Below are 15412 nucleotides of genomic sequence, written 5' to 3' on the forward strand. Positions count from 1 at the left end.
TTGTCTAAATCCTTTGTTCTTAATGAGTGGGATGATGAACTTTTTGCGGAGAGGGGACAAATGTTTACAAAAGAAAAGAAAGTGAGCAGTATCCTTGAGGGAGAATCTGTCGCAAGAACAGATCTCCAGGTCCCTGTCCTTCATCCAACCATCAGAATCAGTGAGCAAAAGATGGTATTTGTTCAGTCTAAACCTTGTCAGTAAAAAGCGATGATTCATGTTATTCACTATGGTCAAATAGGGGTCTATGCTGCCTGTAGTTATTAATAACTGATGGGCCTTTACTGTGGGTTTTGTTAACTCCTTTTCTTCTCTAGCTAAAGTGGTTCTAAGCTTGTATGTATCTTTTACCCATTTAAAGTCTCCCTTTGATATATTGTTAGGAGTATCAAATAAGTCTGGGCGACCTATATCGTCACTTAGGTTCTTGACATAGCGCAGCCAGGGAATAGCCTTTCCGTACTCGAGCGATAAGCAATCTATTATAATTTCACGATTTAGCTCAAGTTCCGGATTTTGCCAGATTGATAACCATTTTAATAGGGGGGCTAGTGCTATCCGGTCAGTTAAATAACCAACCCCACATTCTTGATGTACAATGTAACCAGAGGTTGCCTGGGGAAGTGATAGGATGGATTTTAGGAACTTATCCTCTACCACCTGAAGTTCCTTCACATTTTTAAATCCCCACAGGTCCGCACCATACGTAGCTATAGAGATACATTTAGCTGCATAAATGTTCAATATAGCTTGCATGGGTTTCACCCCCAGTTTGCGAGCAAAGTCTAACACCCCTATGATTGATCTGGCAAAGGCATTTCGTTTTGCAGCTAATTGAGGAACCCAAGATGACTTATCATCGAAAATAACCCCCAGGTAAGGAAAACTGGTGATTCTAGATAAGACGTGGCCCTCACAGAGCATAGTCTTGGTTTTCTTGGGTTTACAACCTACAGTCATAACGTGAGATTTTACAAAATTCACGCTTAAATCAAGTCTTTTCATAAAATCGGCAAATGTGTCTAAAAGACTTTGGAGCCCTACTGCTGTACGCGCTAACAGTGCAGCATCGTCTGCATATAATAATGCTGGAATATGGTGCTTCCCTGCCCTAGGAATATCCTTAGATGACTCAGTTAAGGCAGTGGCTAGGTCGTTGATATAAAGTGTAAAAAGCAGGGGGGCTAAAATACAGCCCTGCCTGACACAATTTGAGATTCCGATCTTGCCTGTGCAGTTACCCAATCGGTCGCATCTAACAGTAGCAGAGAGATCTCTATGAAGATCTGCTAAAAAATAGACAATGTTTTCATCTACTCCCTGCTTGAGAAGAAGTTCCCACAGTTTCGACCGGTTCACTCGATCGAAGGCCGAGGATAAGTCCATAAAGGCAAGGTATAACGTCCCTTTCTTAGCTATGGTGTATTTACCTATTAAAAGGTAAAGATTCAAGCTTTGGTCTATGGTGCCCCGGCCCTTACGAAACCCATATTGTAGGCACGAAAGGGTGTTGGTATCCTCCAACCATTCTGTTAATTTACCCAAGACTACTCGGCCCAGGACTTTTACTGCGGAATCAATGAGTGAGATAGGGCGGTAACAACATGGGTCCCCTCTATTACCCTTTTTAAAAATAGGTATGATCACGGACTCGGACCAGGTGTCCGGAATGCCTGCGACACAGACCCTGTTAAAAATATTCGTTAAAACTGTAGACCAAGTCTCAATATCTGATTTAAAAAGGTCCGATGGGACGCCATCGGGTCCTGGAGCCTTATTTCTCGTCATCTTGCCGATGGCCTCAACCACCTCGCCCTTGGTTACGAATAAAGTATAAGACAGGTTTCTGGCAGCCGCAAGAACCTGGTGACAGGTCACTCGCGGCCACACAACCTCCCGACACAGGTTTGTGAGAGTAATCTGAAGATCTAAGGGTTGCTGGCCAATCACAATATCTAAAATCTAGGTCCCCAGCACCACTAAGTAAATAGGACAGTCTGGGCGGTAAGTACAACATCCAGTGGGGGCCAGACCGCTAAGGGTAGAAGTAGACAGAAACTGCAACTCCAAGGGGTCCCAGGTCTATGACAGGGCCATGATACCCAGGAAACAGATCACGGAAGGCTACTGTATTGTGGTGATAAATCACTATAAGGACTAACATGTCACAAAGCTGAGGGGCTGAATCACTTCCTGCCACAAGGCTCCCAGAGAGCAGGTCATGGCTTCCATGAACAGGTAACCACAACCACAACACCCAGTGGTCAAGTAAACAGCAGCAGCCCCAACACCAAACAGACAGGTCAATGACTGTGGTCCAACAACCAGATAAGAAATCACCAGTTGCAGCTTATTAATCCATGGAGAGGTCACTGGGGTAGCCCAAAAAAACCTGTAGACATCACTAGCATTGGTACAACACTGAGTGGACGCGGTACTGGGGATAGCCAGAACACACCCCAAACAAGCCACCAACCCAGGGCCCAGCTCCCTCAGACCCAATAGCCAGAATACACCCCAGACAAGCAGAACACACCCCAGACAAGTCAATAATCCTGGGCCCAGTTTCCTCAGACCAGATAGCAAGAACACACCCCAGACAAGCCACCAACCCAGGGCCTGGTTCCCTCAGAACGATAGCCAGAACACACCCCAGAGAAGTCACCAACCCAGCGGCTAGTTCCCCCAGACCCGATAGCCAGTACACACCCCGGAGAAGTCACCAACCCAGCGCCTAGTTCCCTCATACCCGATAGCCAGTACACACCCCGGAAAAGCCACCAACCCAGCGGTTAGTTCCCTCAGACCCGATAGCCAGTACACACCCCAGAGATGTCACCAACCCAGCGGCTAGTTCCCTCAGATCCGATAGCCAGTACACACCCCAGAGAAGCCACCAACCCAGCGGCTAGTTCCCTCAGACCTGATAGCCAGTACACACCCCAGAGAAGTCACCAACCCAGTGGCTAGTTCCCTCAGACCCGATAGCCAGTACACACCCCAGAAAAGCCACCAACCCAGCGGCTAGTTCCCTCAGACCCAATAGCCAGTACACACCCCAGAGAAGCCACCAACCCAGCAGCTAGTTCCCTCAGACCTGGTAGCCAGTACACACCCCAGAGAAGCCACCAACCCAGCAGCTAATTCCCTCAGACCTGATAGCCAGTAGACACCCCAGAGAAGCCACCAACCCAGCGGCTAGTTCCCTCAGACCAGATAGCCAGTACACATCCCAGGGAAGCCACCAACCCAGCGGCTAGTTCCTGCAGACCCCATAGCAAGTACACACCCCAGAGAAGCCACCAAGACAGGGCACAGTTCCCTCAGACCCATGTCACCACAAGCTAATGGGGAAAAATGTGAACTTACAGTGTTAAAGTAAACGAAATCGCCTTTGTCCTCGGACCCAACATGGAGAGGGCTGTTGTGTCCTGTGAAGGTGTCCCAACCTCCGTGGAAGTCATAGGTCATGACGCTGATGAAATCTAAAACTCTGACAGGACAGAAGAAAGTCTCTTAAAAGCAGTGTTAAGAAAACAAATGGTGAAGAATGGCTTCATTCAGTGTAAAACCCTCTTGGACAGGAAACGTTGTGTTTCATTGTTTTGGCCAATTCACGTTTACACCCTAGTATACTCAAAGCAGCAAGAAACTAATAAAGAGTTTGCATCTCACCTTGAGGGCTGACCTCTTGAATCTTAAATTGTCTCCTAAAAAGACACTTGCAGAATAAATTGTAATGCAGGATTCTGTGCTGCTGCTCCTCGTTGGGAAGACTAAATCCAACAGTGGGCACTTGAGGACGACTTAGGTCATACTGAGATACGCAGAATAAAAAATGCACCTTGGCCATTTGTTTTTTCTGTGTAGCGGAAGGTTGTATATATTTTATAGAAACAATGCTTTCTGGGAGGGAGGAATGCAATATTAGTGCATTGCAATACTTGTGCTTCAATGAGAAACTACATGATTCATTGTTGACGAGGACCATCTTGGATGGATCTGGTGAATGTATATAATTAGCCTTTTTAAGAAACCTCAAGTTTTTATATAGCTTGGGGATCTCTGTCGTGTAACCTATGTGTTTTGTATATAAAAAATAGCCGGCTAAGAACACAAAGGGCCATGCTTAATTTGCTGAAAAGGTTGCCTTTTTTGTTGTGTAGATTATTTTCGACTTCAAATCGCCCTCCTTTTCTATTCTGCTGTGAAGGTTTGTTGAGATGCTTCCCTGGTGATGGCTGTGGAACAGACATCATGCAGTGAAGAGTGTTGTTTCTCATTTTCGTTATGTACTAAACTTCATCTTCGAGGAGGTGCCTTTTTACATTGAAGGAAACAAGAACCTGCTTGGACAGTGAGACACAAGACAGCTACCTCTGCTGAGGCGTGAGCCCCAACATTTAGAGGAATAAGAGCAAACTGAACAGCAGAAGAATCAAGTAGGGTCCGTATAGAGACAGTATCAAGAGAGTGTAGCGGAACAAGAATCCTCCCCCCCCCGTAATGTTTAAAACACAGCAATACTCAGGATTCGGTGGGCCCAGGTGCCATCGCATCTGCTTTACTTATGTCATGAAACCCCAGTTGTTCATGCCAGAGTAAAGGTCATATGACAAAGGACTAACTCTGCCTTGCCCTACACCTCTTTCGGGGTTGTGCTTTCAATATCGACTCCAGAATATCGATCAGACCCTATCGAGGACAAAATATCGCCCCAAAAAAATCAGCAGGTAAGTAAGTCTGGATTTTCTACACGTAACTCCAGATATATGTACCTATTGGAATATGTATCTTCAAGGTTCGTAGATGTGGAGTTAGGAATAGTACATATTCATTTCCGTGTATGCACTTACCTTTCGATATTCTGTCCACGATATTCTTGCATCACGATATCCTAGGGGTCAACATTCAGCAGTCCAATCCTCTTTCAGAGGCACAGCCTGTTAATGTCCTGGTTCTCTATAAGAGAGACCCTCTCAGCCTTTCTAAAAGGCTGGTGTTGTTGGTTTGCTAGCTTTAGTTGGCTGATAATGACCTGGAAGTAGTAGAACTAATGCCCAAGTCATAGCAGCATCAACACTGCTGAGGAACCCGCTCGGAGGTCCTACGGTAGCTTGTAAGCAGCAGTCTCGAATTCCTGTACTCACTTTCCGACTTCAGCAATTTCATATCCGGCGTCGATGGTTCCTTTGCCTGCAGACACCGCAGCGGTGACCAGCAGCCGGGGCAGCCCTTTCGATTTCGCTTCTGCCTCAAAGGCTTGCAGCAGTTCCTAGAAGCAAACACATCACTTAATTTGTGCTGGTTCTTGCCGGTGGTGGGCACTAACACTCATTTTTCGAGATTGCAAGTTTGTTTTTTGTTTGCTGCATGGGACTTTGAACCAGAACGAAAGATAGAAAAGCAGATGAGGGATACAGAAGGAGGAAAGAAATACAAGAAAACAGTGACAAAGCAGGGATAGAAAAAGAACATGTAAGAGTGAGATAATGGGGCAGGAAGTGGAGGGTGGAGGAAGAGCCATAGGGGGAATCAAGGCAGCCGCGTTCTCTGCAAATCCTGGCATTTCGGTAAGGAATGTATGATGTTACAACGCGTGGTTACCACGTGGTAGGTAACAACGCCGTTGTTACAAAAACCGAGTAGTCCCCACGCGTGGCATTACATCGCAAGTCGGTTCAACGACTTGCGCTAGAAGGCGCGCTGGATTTAGGAATAGTATAAACTACTATTCCTACTCCAGTTAGCGCAACAGCAAGGAATGTGTTAGATTTAAAATCCGACACATTACCTGGTCTTGAACGCCACCTAGCGCAAGTCGTTGAAATGACTTGCGATGCAATGCCACGCGTGGTAACAATGTAACAACCGCATTGTTATCTACCCTCGTGGTATTGCCAGCGTAGTAACCACTGTCTTCCTCCTGCAGCATCAGAACCTGCTTTCAAAGAAAAACGTGTGGGACCCTTCACTTATGTTTATTACAAATGAAGCACGGTGCAAACACACATACATATGTCTGAGATCGGGCACAGTTTGAAGAAAGCAGTGCCTCTCACTTGATGCTCTGTGACAGCTAAGGAAACACCATACACTTGTTTCGGCTAAAGTCGCACACCATGCCCTTTCACTGCTGAAACTACGTCATGCAGAATGCCCTGTGACGCAGTGGTGGCTCCTCCGCCCCTCTGCTTTCAAGCAGTGCAAGAAGCAAAAACATAAAATGATAACTTTCAGTTCTCTTCATTTTATCTTTGTGCTGCTTTGAGGGCTGCTCTGCTCTCGGAGCGGGGGAGGAACGGTTTGCCCACTCCTAAGTGCACAATGACTGTTTGGTCGGCCCTCAGACCGCCCAAACCAGTCATGCGCACTTTCCCCATTCAGGCTGCATTACAACATACATGGAGAACATGCCCACCCTCCAGCCCCTGGCTGAGCGCTGTGTCATGGCGCTCAGACAAATCACAACGCCTGGCTTAGGGGAGGGAGCCTGGCTGCCTGCTTACTGTTCCTTAAGTCGTTGGCAGGTGAGCAGGAGCAGAGACGCGAAACCCGGCGGCGGCAAGGTAAGTGTTTTTTATTTTGCTCACTCCCTCCATCGTGACCCCCCCTGCATTCCCCCACCCGTTAGCCATGCGGCCGCCTCTGCTGTCAGGACTGAAATGAGGTCTCACATGATGCCCTCTGACCGCAGAAGTAACCTGTGATGCGCAGTAACAACAACCAGTTGCCGGTTAGGTTGCAGATGCCCGACGACTTTTGACATCACGCTGAATAACCTATGTCTGCCAAGGTTGTATGCAATGCTCTGTTACTGCCAATGATGCACTCGGTGTTCTGTGGCTGCCGAAGTTACAGACAACGCTCTGTGGCTGCATAGGCCACATATAATGCCCAGTGGCACTGAAAACGAGTATTGGCATAGCCAATAGCTCTTGTCTTTTCCAATAGCTTTTGTTCTTTCTCAATAGCACTGGCTGTCAATTGCGGCTACTGCTTGAAAGCAGCAGTGGGGCGGGTGGGGCAAATCACTTTAAAAACAAATCACTTACCTCCCGGCCTGCCGACTGGCTGGCTGCCGCCGCCTCTTCTCCTGCGTCCTTTTCCTGGCTTCTTGTGAGAAAGAGGAAGCAGGAAGCACCTGGGCACCCATGCTCCAGCAGCCAATCAGCACGCTGCAATGCAGTCTTGTGATTGGTCTGAGTGCCACATCGCACAGCCAGAGGCTGTAGGGGTGGCCTTGTTCTCCATACAGGCTGTAATGCAGCCTGCATGGAGAACAGGTAAGTTTGCATGACTGTTTTGGGCAGCCCAAGAGGGCCGACCAAACAGTCATTGCGCACTTAGGAGGTTCGTGCCACTCCTCCCCTGCTCTTCAGCCCCGCAAGGCCCCCTCACGCAAGCTGCCGCAGCAGGAGGACAACATAAAATGATAATACCATTACTTATTATCATTCATTTTTTTCCTTTCTTTTGCTGCTTCAAGGTAGTCGGGCGATGCTCCTCTGCCTTAGTGGAGGAGCGGCCACTGCTGGCCTGTGCAGTATGAACAAATTAAACAAGAAAAAAAAAAGCCACAATGACGTGGCCCTCCTCCAAACCTGTTAAAATAAAGTTACCATTTAAAAAAAAATATGGAACAGTGTTGGCCGGGACCGAAGATGAGCAGGTGTGGGCCGGAGCAGAGGATATGTAGTACAAGAGGGAGAGCAACACGGGTGATGAGGAGAATTGCAAAAGCGAGAAAGAGCAAAACTGAGTGATGGGGGAAAGCTAGAAGTACATGAGAGAGAGAAAGCAACAGGGGGAGCGCAACGGAAGCGCACAGATGAGCGAGAACAACATGAAGCGCAGGAAGGTGTTGAGAAGCACATGAGTGAGACAACTTGAAAACTCATGGAGTGTTTAAGCAAAAAGAAAAAAGTAGTTGACTAAAAGTGAGCAGTGGAAGAACACAAGTAAATAGGTGGTGCTCCACAAGAGGGACAAACACAAGTTGGACAGAGCAGGCCATCGAATTAGAAGCAAGTAAGTGAGAGTGGCAATAAAGCTAACCAATGGTAAGCAATTGCAGGCTCTAAGCCCACTGTAATTCCTTGGTAAGCTAAAAATATGTGTTTTTCAACAAGACAGCTGCGCGCTCAGGTAGAATCACCCTGACAACAGAAAAAGTGACGGAATTAATCCCAGCTACTGGTAATTACTCCATTGTTTGTTGCTCACAATAACACCATAAGCAGGACTCAGCCATATGTAAATTCGTCTTGAAGCCATTCTCCCATCCTCTGTTGGACCCCATCACAGACATGCATGTTTAGTCCTACGACATAGCAAGCTCAGGGTCATACGATGCCCAGTGAATGCCGTGAAGATATCTTCACACAATCCTGTGATTACTGAGGTCTCCTACAATGCTATGTGACTTCTGAGGTAGTGCACAATGGGGACAACAGTTGACACTACAACTGATGCCCTGTGCCCGCTGATGTCACACGCAAAGTATCATAACTCTTCGAGGTCACACACCATGTCATGTTTCACCTGATGCACTGAGATCATGTATGATACCACCACTCAACTGATGGGGTGAGTTCGTACACCATGTCATGTTTCGCACGATGCACTGAGATCATGTATGATACCACCACTCAACTGATGGGGTGAGTTCGTACACCATGTCCTGTCACTCTTGAGATCTCATACTTTGCTCTGTTACTGCTCGGGCAGAAACCGATGCCAGTGACTGCTGAGGTCACACATGATACCCTGTAGTCATTAATGCCCTAGACAATGCCGCACAACTGCTGACATCCCATATAACTCCTGATGTCACACACACTGGATTGATATTACTGAGGTTGCACAAATGCCCTGCGAGTGCTGGATCACAAATAGTGTAAGGTAGGTGCTTAGTTTAAAGGCAAGCCCATGTGACAGCTTTTCTGAGATCATATGTGATGCTTTTTGCAGAGGTAGCAAGCAGTGTCCTGTGACTGAGTAGACTGCACATGATGTCCTGCTGAGGTCACACACAATGTACTATGGCTGCTTCGGTTGCAATGATGTTTTAGACTCCCTAGGTCATATACAATGCATTGTGAGTCTGGAAGATACACACAATCTCTCTTGTGACTGCTGGGTCACAAACAATTCACTGTGATTTCTTGGTTTACGCATTTCGCCATGTGACACCTTTGAGATGGAGAGGTGAGGTGCAGTGGCCAGGGCAGGTGACTCCGGAGCACAGGGTTTAGGGTTCGATCCCCAGCTCCACTGGCAGCTCAGCTCCAAGTGACTCTGGGCAATAGCTCACTTAATTTCCACGACAGCCCCCAGCGCCTTGAGACCTGTAAGGGTAAGTAGTTTGCGCTTTACAAATACGGATTGATTGATTTATTGAGATGGTCTGCGAATGCTCAGGTCACACACATTTCACTGTGTCTGCTTAGTCTGTACATGATACCCTGTGCCTGCCGAGGTCACAAGCAATGCACTGTGACTGTGTGGATTGCATACAATGCCCTGTGATTGCTGGGGTCTCACCCTTTGCCTTATGACTACCTAGGTAGCACACAACTCTCTCTGACAGATGAGATGAGGTTCCACAAGATGTTCTATGCCTGCTGATGTTTCAAGTGATGCTTTGTGATTGCTGCTGTCACACATGATGCCTTATGACTGCTGAAGTGAGGTAACACCCGAATAATGGTGATTTCAGATGTCACCTGTGATGAAGGTCGCAAACGGTTCCTATTGATCCTACTAAAACTCCACGCAGCAAATGGTAAACCACTTCCAAAGCCACCCATCATCACGGGCAGGTGAGAAATGGCGAGTCAGACAGAGGCCGGTGGTGGGTGTTCCCCTTCATGTGTTACAAAGCAGGTCAGCCCCTGCCTCTCAGGGACTCTATGTAGGACAGCTACAGGGGACAGGTAGTCTCCTGTAAATACCCCATGAAGCATGTACATTGTGTAATCATAGTGGGTGTCTGAAGGGCTGTATACCTAATGGTCTCCGTGAAGCCACGCCCCCTGATGAGAAGCAGGATCCAGAGTTCATCAGAAGCCAGTAGAGGGAAAGTTTGTTGCCTTTCGAGTAGGATCCCTGCTGGGTGGAGCATGAAGTTAGGTAGGTTGTCAAAGAGGTGTGGCACAGCGGCCAGGGTGCCTGACTCGTGACTACGGGGTTCATGGTTCGATCCCCGGTGCCAGCGGCAGGTTAGCCCACCACCATGTGACTCTGGGCAATAGCTTGCTTAATCTTCCAGAGGGCCCGCAGCGCCGCAACACCACTTTGGAGGTAGCTGTGGGCTTTACAAATACTGGTATTTCACTGCGTATCATGCTGAAGACCCGCCTTCTTGACTCCCTACTGAGAGGGTGGGCATGCTGGGGTGGGCGTCTGACATTTGCTGTTCCACGCATTTTGGCCAATATTTATTTGGGTGTTATCTATCCTCTGTTGTATGACATCAGCATTGGGAAAGCCAAATAGCAGAACCTTGTGAGGAGTGCGTCATCTTTTCCCTAGCACTGGGCTGAGGCCTTTGGTCTGCCCACTTAACCGCATGAACCTGCGGGTCACCCTGCATTGATTCAGTGCCCTTCTCCACAGGGGCTTCTCTGAGAGTGAGAAGGACAGTGTCACCCCTGCACACATCCAGATCTTAGTGCTCCCCCCAAGGGCAGGCCACTGATAAAAGGCCTGGGGCAGGCGAGCTGTGCAATGGGACTCCTGAGTTTGCTGGGAGCAGAGGAGACTGAGGCAGAGGCTCGTGAGGTGACTTTCGACCAGCAGCTGGTGCCTGGGGTAGAGGGCTTGCGCTGCTATGCCTTACAAGCCTTCGACTGTCAGCACTTCACGCCTGCCTTTCTGTGCCCCTAGTAGGGTGCCAGGATCCAGCCTAGGGCACCAAACCTAACTGGGCATAAGGAAAGCAAGCCTTAAAGAGCCAGAGAGGGAAAGAGAACCCAAGGTAAGGACTGGTTCCAAGATTAGGACCCTGCAAACATGATGAGGAAAACCAGGGTGAGAAGTGGCTTGGAAGGTTAGAACAGCACCAGGTTCAAAGCGTAGGACAGTACCCACTGCTGGAGTGCTCATTCTTCTACAGAGCTGCTCTATGGCAGTTCAGGGAGGAATTCACCCAGCCCAGGGCCATGAAAGCCCCTAGACGATACTTTGCTGTGTCATTGGGCTTCATTCCTAATGAGATGTGCACGTGCCTGCTTGATCACACCACCCCCCCATAACTCTTCTAATCGATGCAGTCTAACCAACTGTCGCAAATGTCAACATAACCAGACATTCTTCTAGAAATGTTTGTCTGTAATAAAAGATACTTACTCATTTCTGCTCTCCCTTTCGCTTTTCTTGTACAAATTCACAAACCATCTGCCTTTTAGGAAAACCCCATAACCCAAATATCTGGCTTTGTCGAGAATTCCTTGTCAGTTCAGTATCTCCATAACTGACCCCTCACCCTCCATTACCCAATCACCGCCTCCCCCTCCAGACGCTACGGAGCCTCAGCGTTATGGAAGATTTTAAGAATAAAGTAATGAGATCTATCTTGATATAGGTTCTTGGCTGTGAGTGTGCATACAGCCTAGACTCACTCAGTCTACCGGTGGCATTCTTAAGCTCTCTCTCTCAGGTACCCAATGTCCTCCTCGGAGTTTGGACCACTTGGGGCAGTAGTAACCGACTGCGAGAGACAGGTTCAAATTCACCATTAGCAGGCCAATGCCTTGCGGGTCAGCTGCACTAATGTCTTTAGGGGCCAGGGGTCCCCTGGTGCTTGAAGGCCCTCTCACTGAATGCGGTGCATCAGCTCCCTCCCAGAGTCCCATGAAGACAAATTCTGGTAATTCACAACGACCTCTATGCGCATGCACACAGGGCAGGCTGTGGAGAGGTCATTCTGAGGACATCTCAGGCCGCTCCAGGAAGGAGTTAGGAAGGTGCCATATTAGGGCAGGATCATCTTATCTGTGATCACGTTCTACTTGTAAGCGGTCTTCGACAAAGGAGACTTGTGTCCACCAGGATCGACTAACACTTAAAAGACGCTCTCAGGCTCCTTACAGGCTGCAAACGAGGCGTGCGTTCTTACCACAAATGGAGAGCCCATTGAGGAAAATATCAAGAAGAAAGTATTAAATTGTTAGAAAGAAAATAACAAAGTTACAACCAGTGTGGCGGTCGATGCGTTCATACGTACCCGACAGAGGACGGTGAAGCGCTGCTTGTCCTCCGGGGGGCTTCCTCGGGAACCTGGGTACTCAAAATCCAAGTCGATGCCATCAAAGCCCCACTGACGCAGCCAATCGATCACAGAGTCAATGAAGATCTTCCGGTTTTGAGCGCTCGCGACCATTTCAGTGAACCTGGGAACGGAAAGAGTAGTTTTCAGCCGCCTTTATTCCTGGCACAGCTATCCATAAAAATTGTTGTACGGTTTACGAAATTCCACGATGCAATTGATATTGTCCTAGTGCAAATTAAAACCAAAAGGCCCACTTCCAGACCTGCCCACCAAAACCCCCACTTCAATTTAAATATAATTGCACCTGTCAAACTATTAAAAAAAAATCAATGTTTGACAGTAAAGGATGAACGTATGAGCTATGTGGGCTATTTTCAATTTATTGCACGATTGAGACTTAACCCTATTATTTTCTTGCTATTTTTGGTTGTTTCTTTCGCACCTGTTAGTAGTTCAGGCCCCCTCAGTGTCACTGTGGTAATACTCTTCATGGAGAATTGTTTTTTGGGATTTAGGGAAAATGTGAAAATTCTCGAAGCACATTCATTTCACCCTTTTGATTTTACTTTAGTTACAGACTCATGAAGTTGATAGCTATGCCGAATTGGTGAATTTGTTGGGCATGTTGTTGAAGAGTTCTAATTTCAAGAAAAAGGAGGTTACATAATGAAAACACATCCATGTGAGGGCTCCCCTGCTGCAACTGAGAGATAGTATTTGATTCTTTGTAATAAGTGCATCTGAACTGCATAAAACAAAATATGTAGCTGTAAATAAAATTTCAAAACCCTCATTCTGGAGTGTTCGTACTTCTGTGTCCCGAAGTTCCATCCCCCGATGGCCAGCAGGTTGACGAGCTTAGAGTTGCTGCGAAGAAAAAGATAACATTGTTATGTTCACCGTAGTGCAAGTGATGGACAGCTGTCAGATGCCTGCCCGAGTACCCCTCTTGTACATCTTTTCCTGCTTCCTTTCAGATTCTGTCCCTGCACCTCTTGATGGAAGGTGCTCCTGCATCTGCCTTTGGGAGCCTTATTTTAGAACTATAATTTGATACATTAATGTTAACTATACAAACCAGTCGTGTTTCAGGCAGAGAGAGTGTTTCATAGCTTATATTGGAATGTTACAAGATGGGGGCCAGAGGGGCGTTATTCCCCCGGTTCTGCATTTTTCATGGCCCGCGCTCACACAATATCTAAACATGGATTTCTATAGCAAGGCTGCAGTGTTTGTTAGTGGTAACGGCAGACAACACTGGATAACACCAGATATGCTGGTGCTCTCTTGCTTTCGTCGTTCCCACGAGGGTGTATATATTTAAAGCACATAGGGGTCAGGGTTGTCATGGAAACGTCTGATGTGCCTGATCACTGAGCACTAATTCTCTTGCATCCTTTCCAGGTCAGTCTCTCTCACTGGAGGGAGCCTCAGAGGTATCACTGTCTTGATAACTAAGCCTGAGACTCAAGCATTGGAGCACTCATTGCCTTGGAGTCTTGGAGTACACACTCTTTCTTTCTTCCCCTCACTGTCTCTAGCTCCAATAACCATTTTGGCTTTGCTGGAGTCTCACACCAGGGAATCATTATTCTGTAAAAACAACTACTTTGGGCCCCAAACCATCAACCCTCTTTCCTGTCTTGGAGATCTCACCACTCTTAGAACAGCCACCCTATCTTCACCTGCATCATCCATTCCCTAGCGTCCCAATGTCAGCCACCATTATTGACATGTCATGGAGTCTGCGGGACTTCAAGAGGTAATGCTACACTAAGAGGTGCTTTATGAGCCCTTAAAGTGGGTGAAGGTTGTTATTCCGAGGTATATACTGACTGCGACTTGAGGTTGTTGAATTGCTTGTAAAGGACGTCGTCATTCCACTCGTAGGGCGCGATCTTGTGGTTGCTCATGGTGGCGAAGGCGTAGACCAGGTGGGTGCAGAGGCAGGGGTCCACGTCAGCCGGCATGTACTTGGCTGGCACCGGTCGGTACTGGGACCAGTTGGTGAAGTAGCAGACCAGTTTGTAGGCAGGCACTACAGGGTGAGAGGAAGCAGAGTCTGCGGTTAAATGCAAAGCCAAGGACTGGAGGGGCACCAGACAGCGTGAACACTGGGAGCTTTCAGAGGGGTCCATGCATTGGAAAAGTCTGTTGAGCAGGGGGTGGGATCAGGTCATTTCAAACTAACAAATGACTGCATCTGCAGAGCAGAACACTCCTCTCAGTGCATCTTCACATTTTCCACCTGGCGAGTATAGCTCTGGGAGCAGTGGATGTAGCACAAGTTTGGAGTTGGGCACTGTCTTGGGAGAGGAAGCACAGTCTTAGGTCACAGTGTTAACAAAACCATGGATCTGATCTCCACATTCAGCAAACAGCTGGATTTGTGACAGGCTGGTGCCCTCGAAGGGTCAGTATTACTTGGCCATGTCTGCCTTTTTAAGGCATCAGCCAGTCACAGAATATCCTGGTCAATCATCTGCGGGGTCATTGCACAGTATAACCCCATGCTGGTCATACAGCTCTCCAACACACGCACACCCACATTCATGGGCAGTGTTAGGCCCATTTGACTTGGAACTCAAGCTTAATGGGGGTCACTCAAAATGTAGACATTTGTATATAAAATTGTCATTGATAAGATTAGTTTAAAAACTTTTTTAAAAAATGATGGTAAGGAGTCTCGAATGCAGGCTTTGACACAACCTCTTCTGATCCCTGAACTGAGCTACTTTCCTCATTCGCTAAAATACTTTCTGAGATAGATAGATAGATAGATAGATAGATAGATAGATAGATAGATAGATAGATAGATAGATAGATAGATAGATAGATAGATAGATAGATAGATAGATAGATAGATAGATAGATAGATAGATAGATAGATAGATAGATAGATAGATAGATAGATAGATAGATAGATAGATAGATAGATAGATAGATAGATAGATAGATAGATAGATAGATAGATAGACCAATACCAAAACAATGCCCTTTCAGGCTTAGAGTACTGCATAAATTACGCAAAAAAGAAGCGGAGAACTGTGGGTAGTTCCCAAGTTTAAGTGGAGATCAGCTCCAGTAGAGAGCACCTGTTAGACTTGGCATCTTTTGGCGTGTTTCCCCAGAGTTTTT

The 15412-nt window shown here is 47.2% G+C and overlaps 1 protein-coding gene across 1 annotated transcript in view; it reads right to left on the minus strand.

Moving 5' to 3' along the window:
- Nucleotides 1-15412, minus strand: part of LOC146829106 (acidic mammalian chitinase-like) — a 51224-nt gene that overhangs the window by 25791 nt on the left and 10021 nt on the right. Inside the window, exons 3-7 of the mRNA XM_085607743.1 lie at nt 14111-14312; nt 13085-13141; nt 12230-12395; nt 5151-5275; nt 3370-3493 (exon numbers count right to left, since the gene is read on the minus strand). Coding sequence (XP_085463869.1) covers nt 3370-3493; nt 5151-5275; nt 12230-12395; nt 13085-13141; nt 14111-14312 — 674 coding nt within the window. The remainder of the gene's footprint in view (nt 1-3369; nt 3494-5150; nt 5276-12229; nt 12396-13084; nt 13142-14110; nt 14313-15412) is intronic.

The sequence above is a fragment of the Triturus cristatus genome, chromosome 5_2, assembly GCF_964204655.1.
Source record: "Triturus cristatus chromosome 5_2, aTriCri1.1, whole genome shotgun sequence".
Taxonomy (NCBI): Eukaryota; Metazoa; Chordata; class Amphibia; order Caudata; family Salamandridae; genus Triturus; species Triturus cristatus.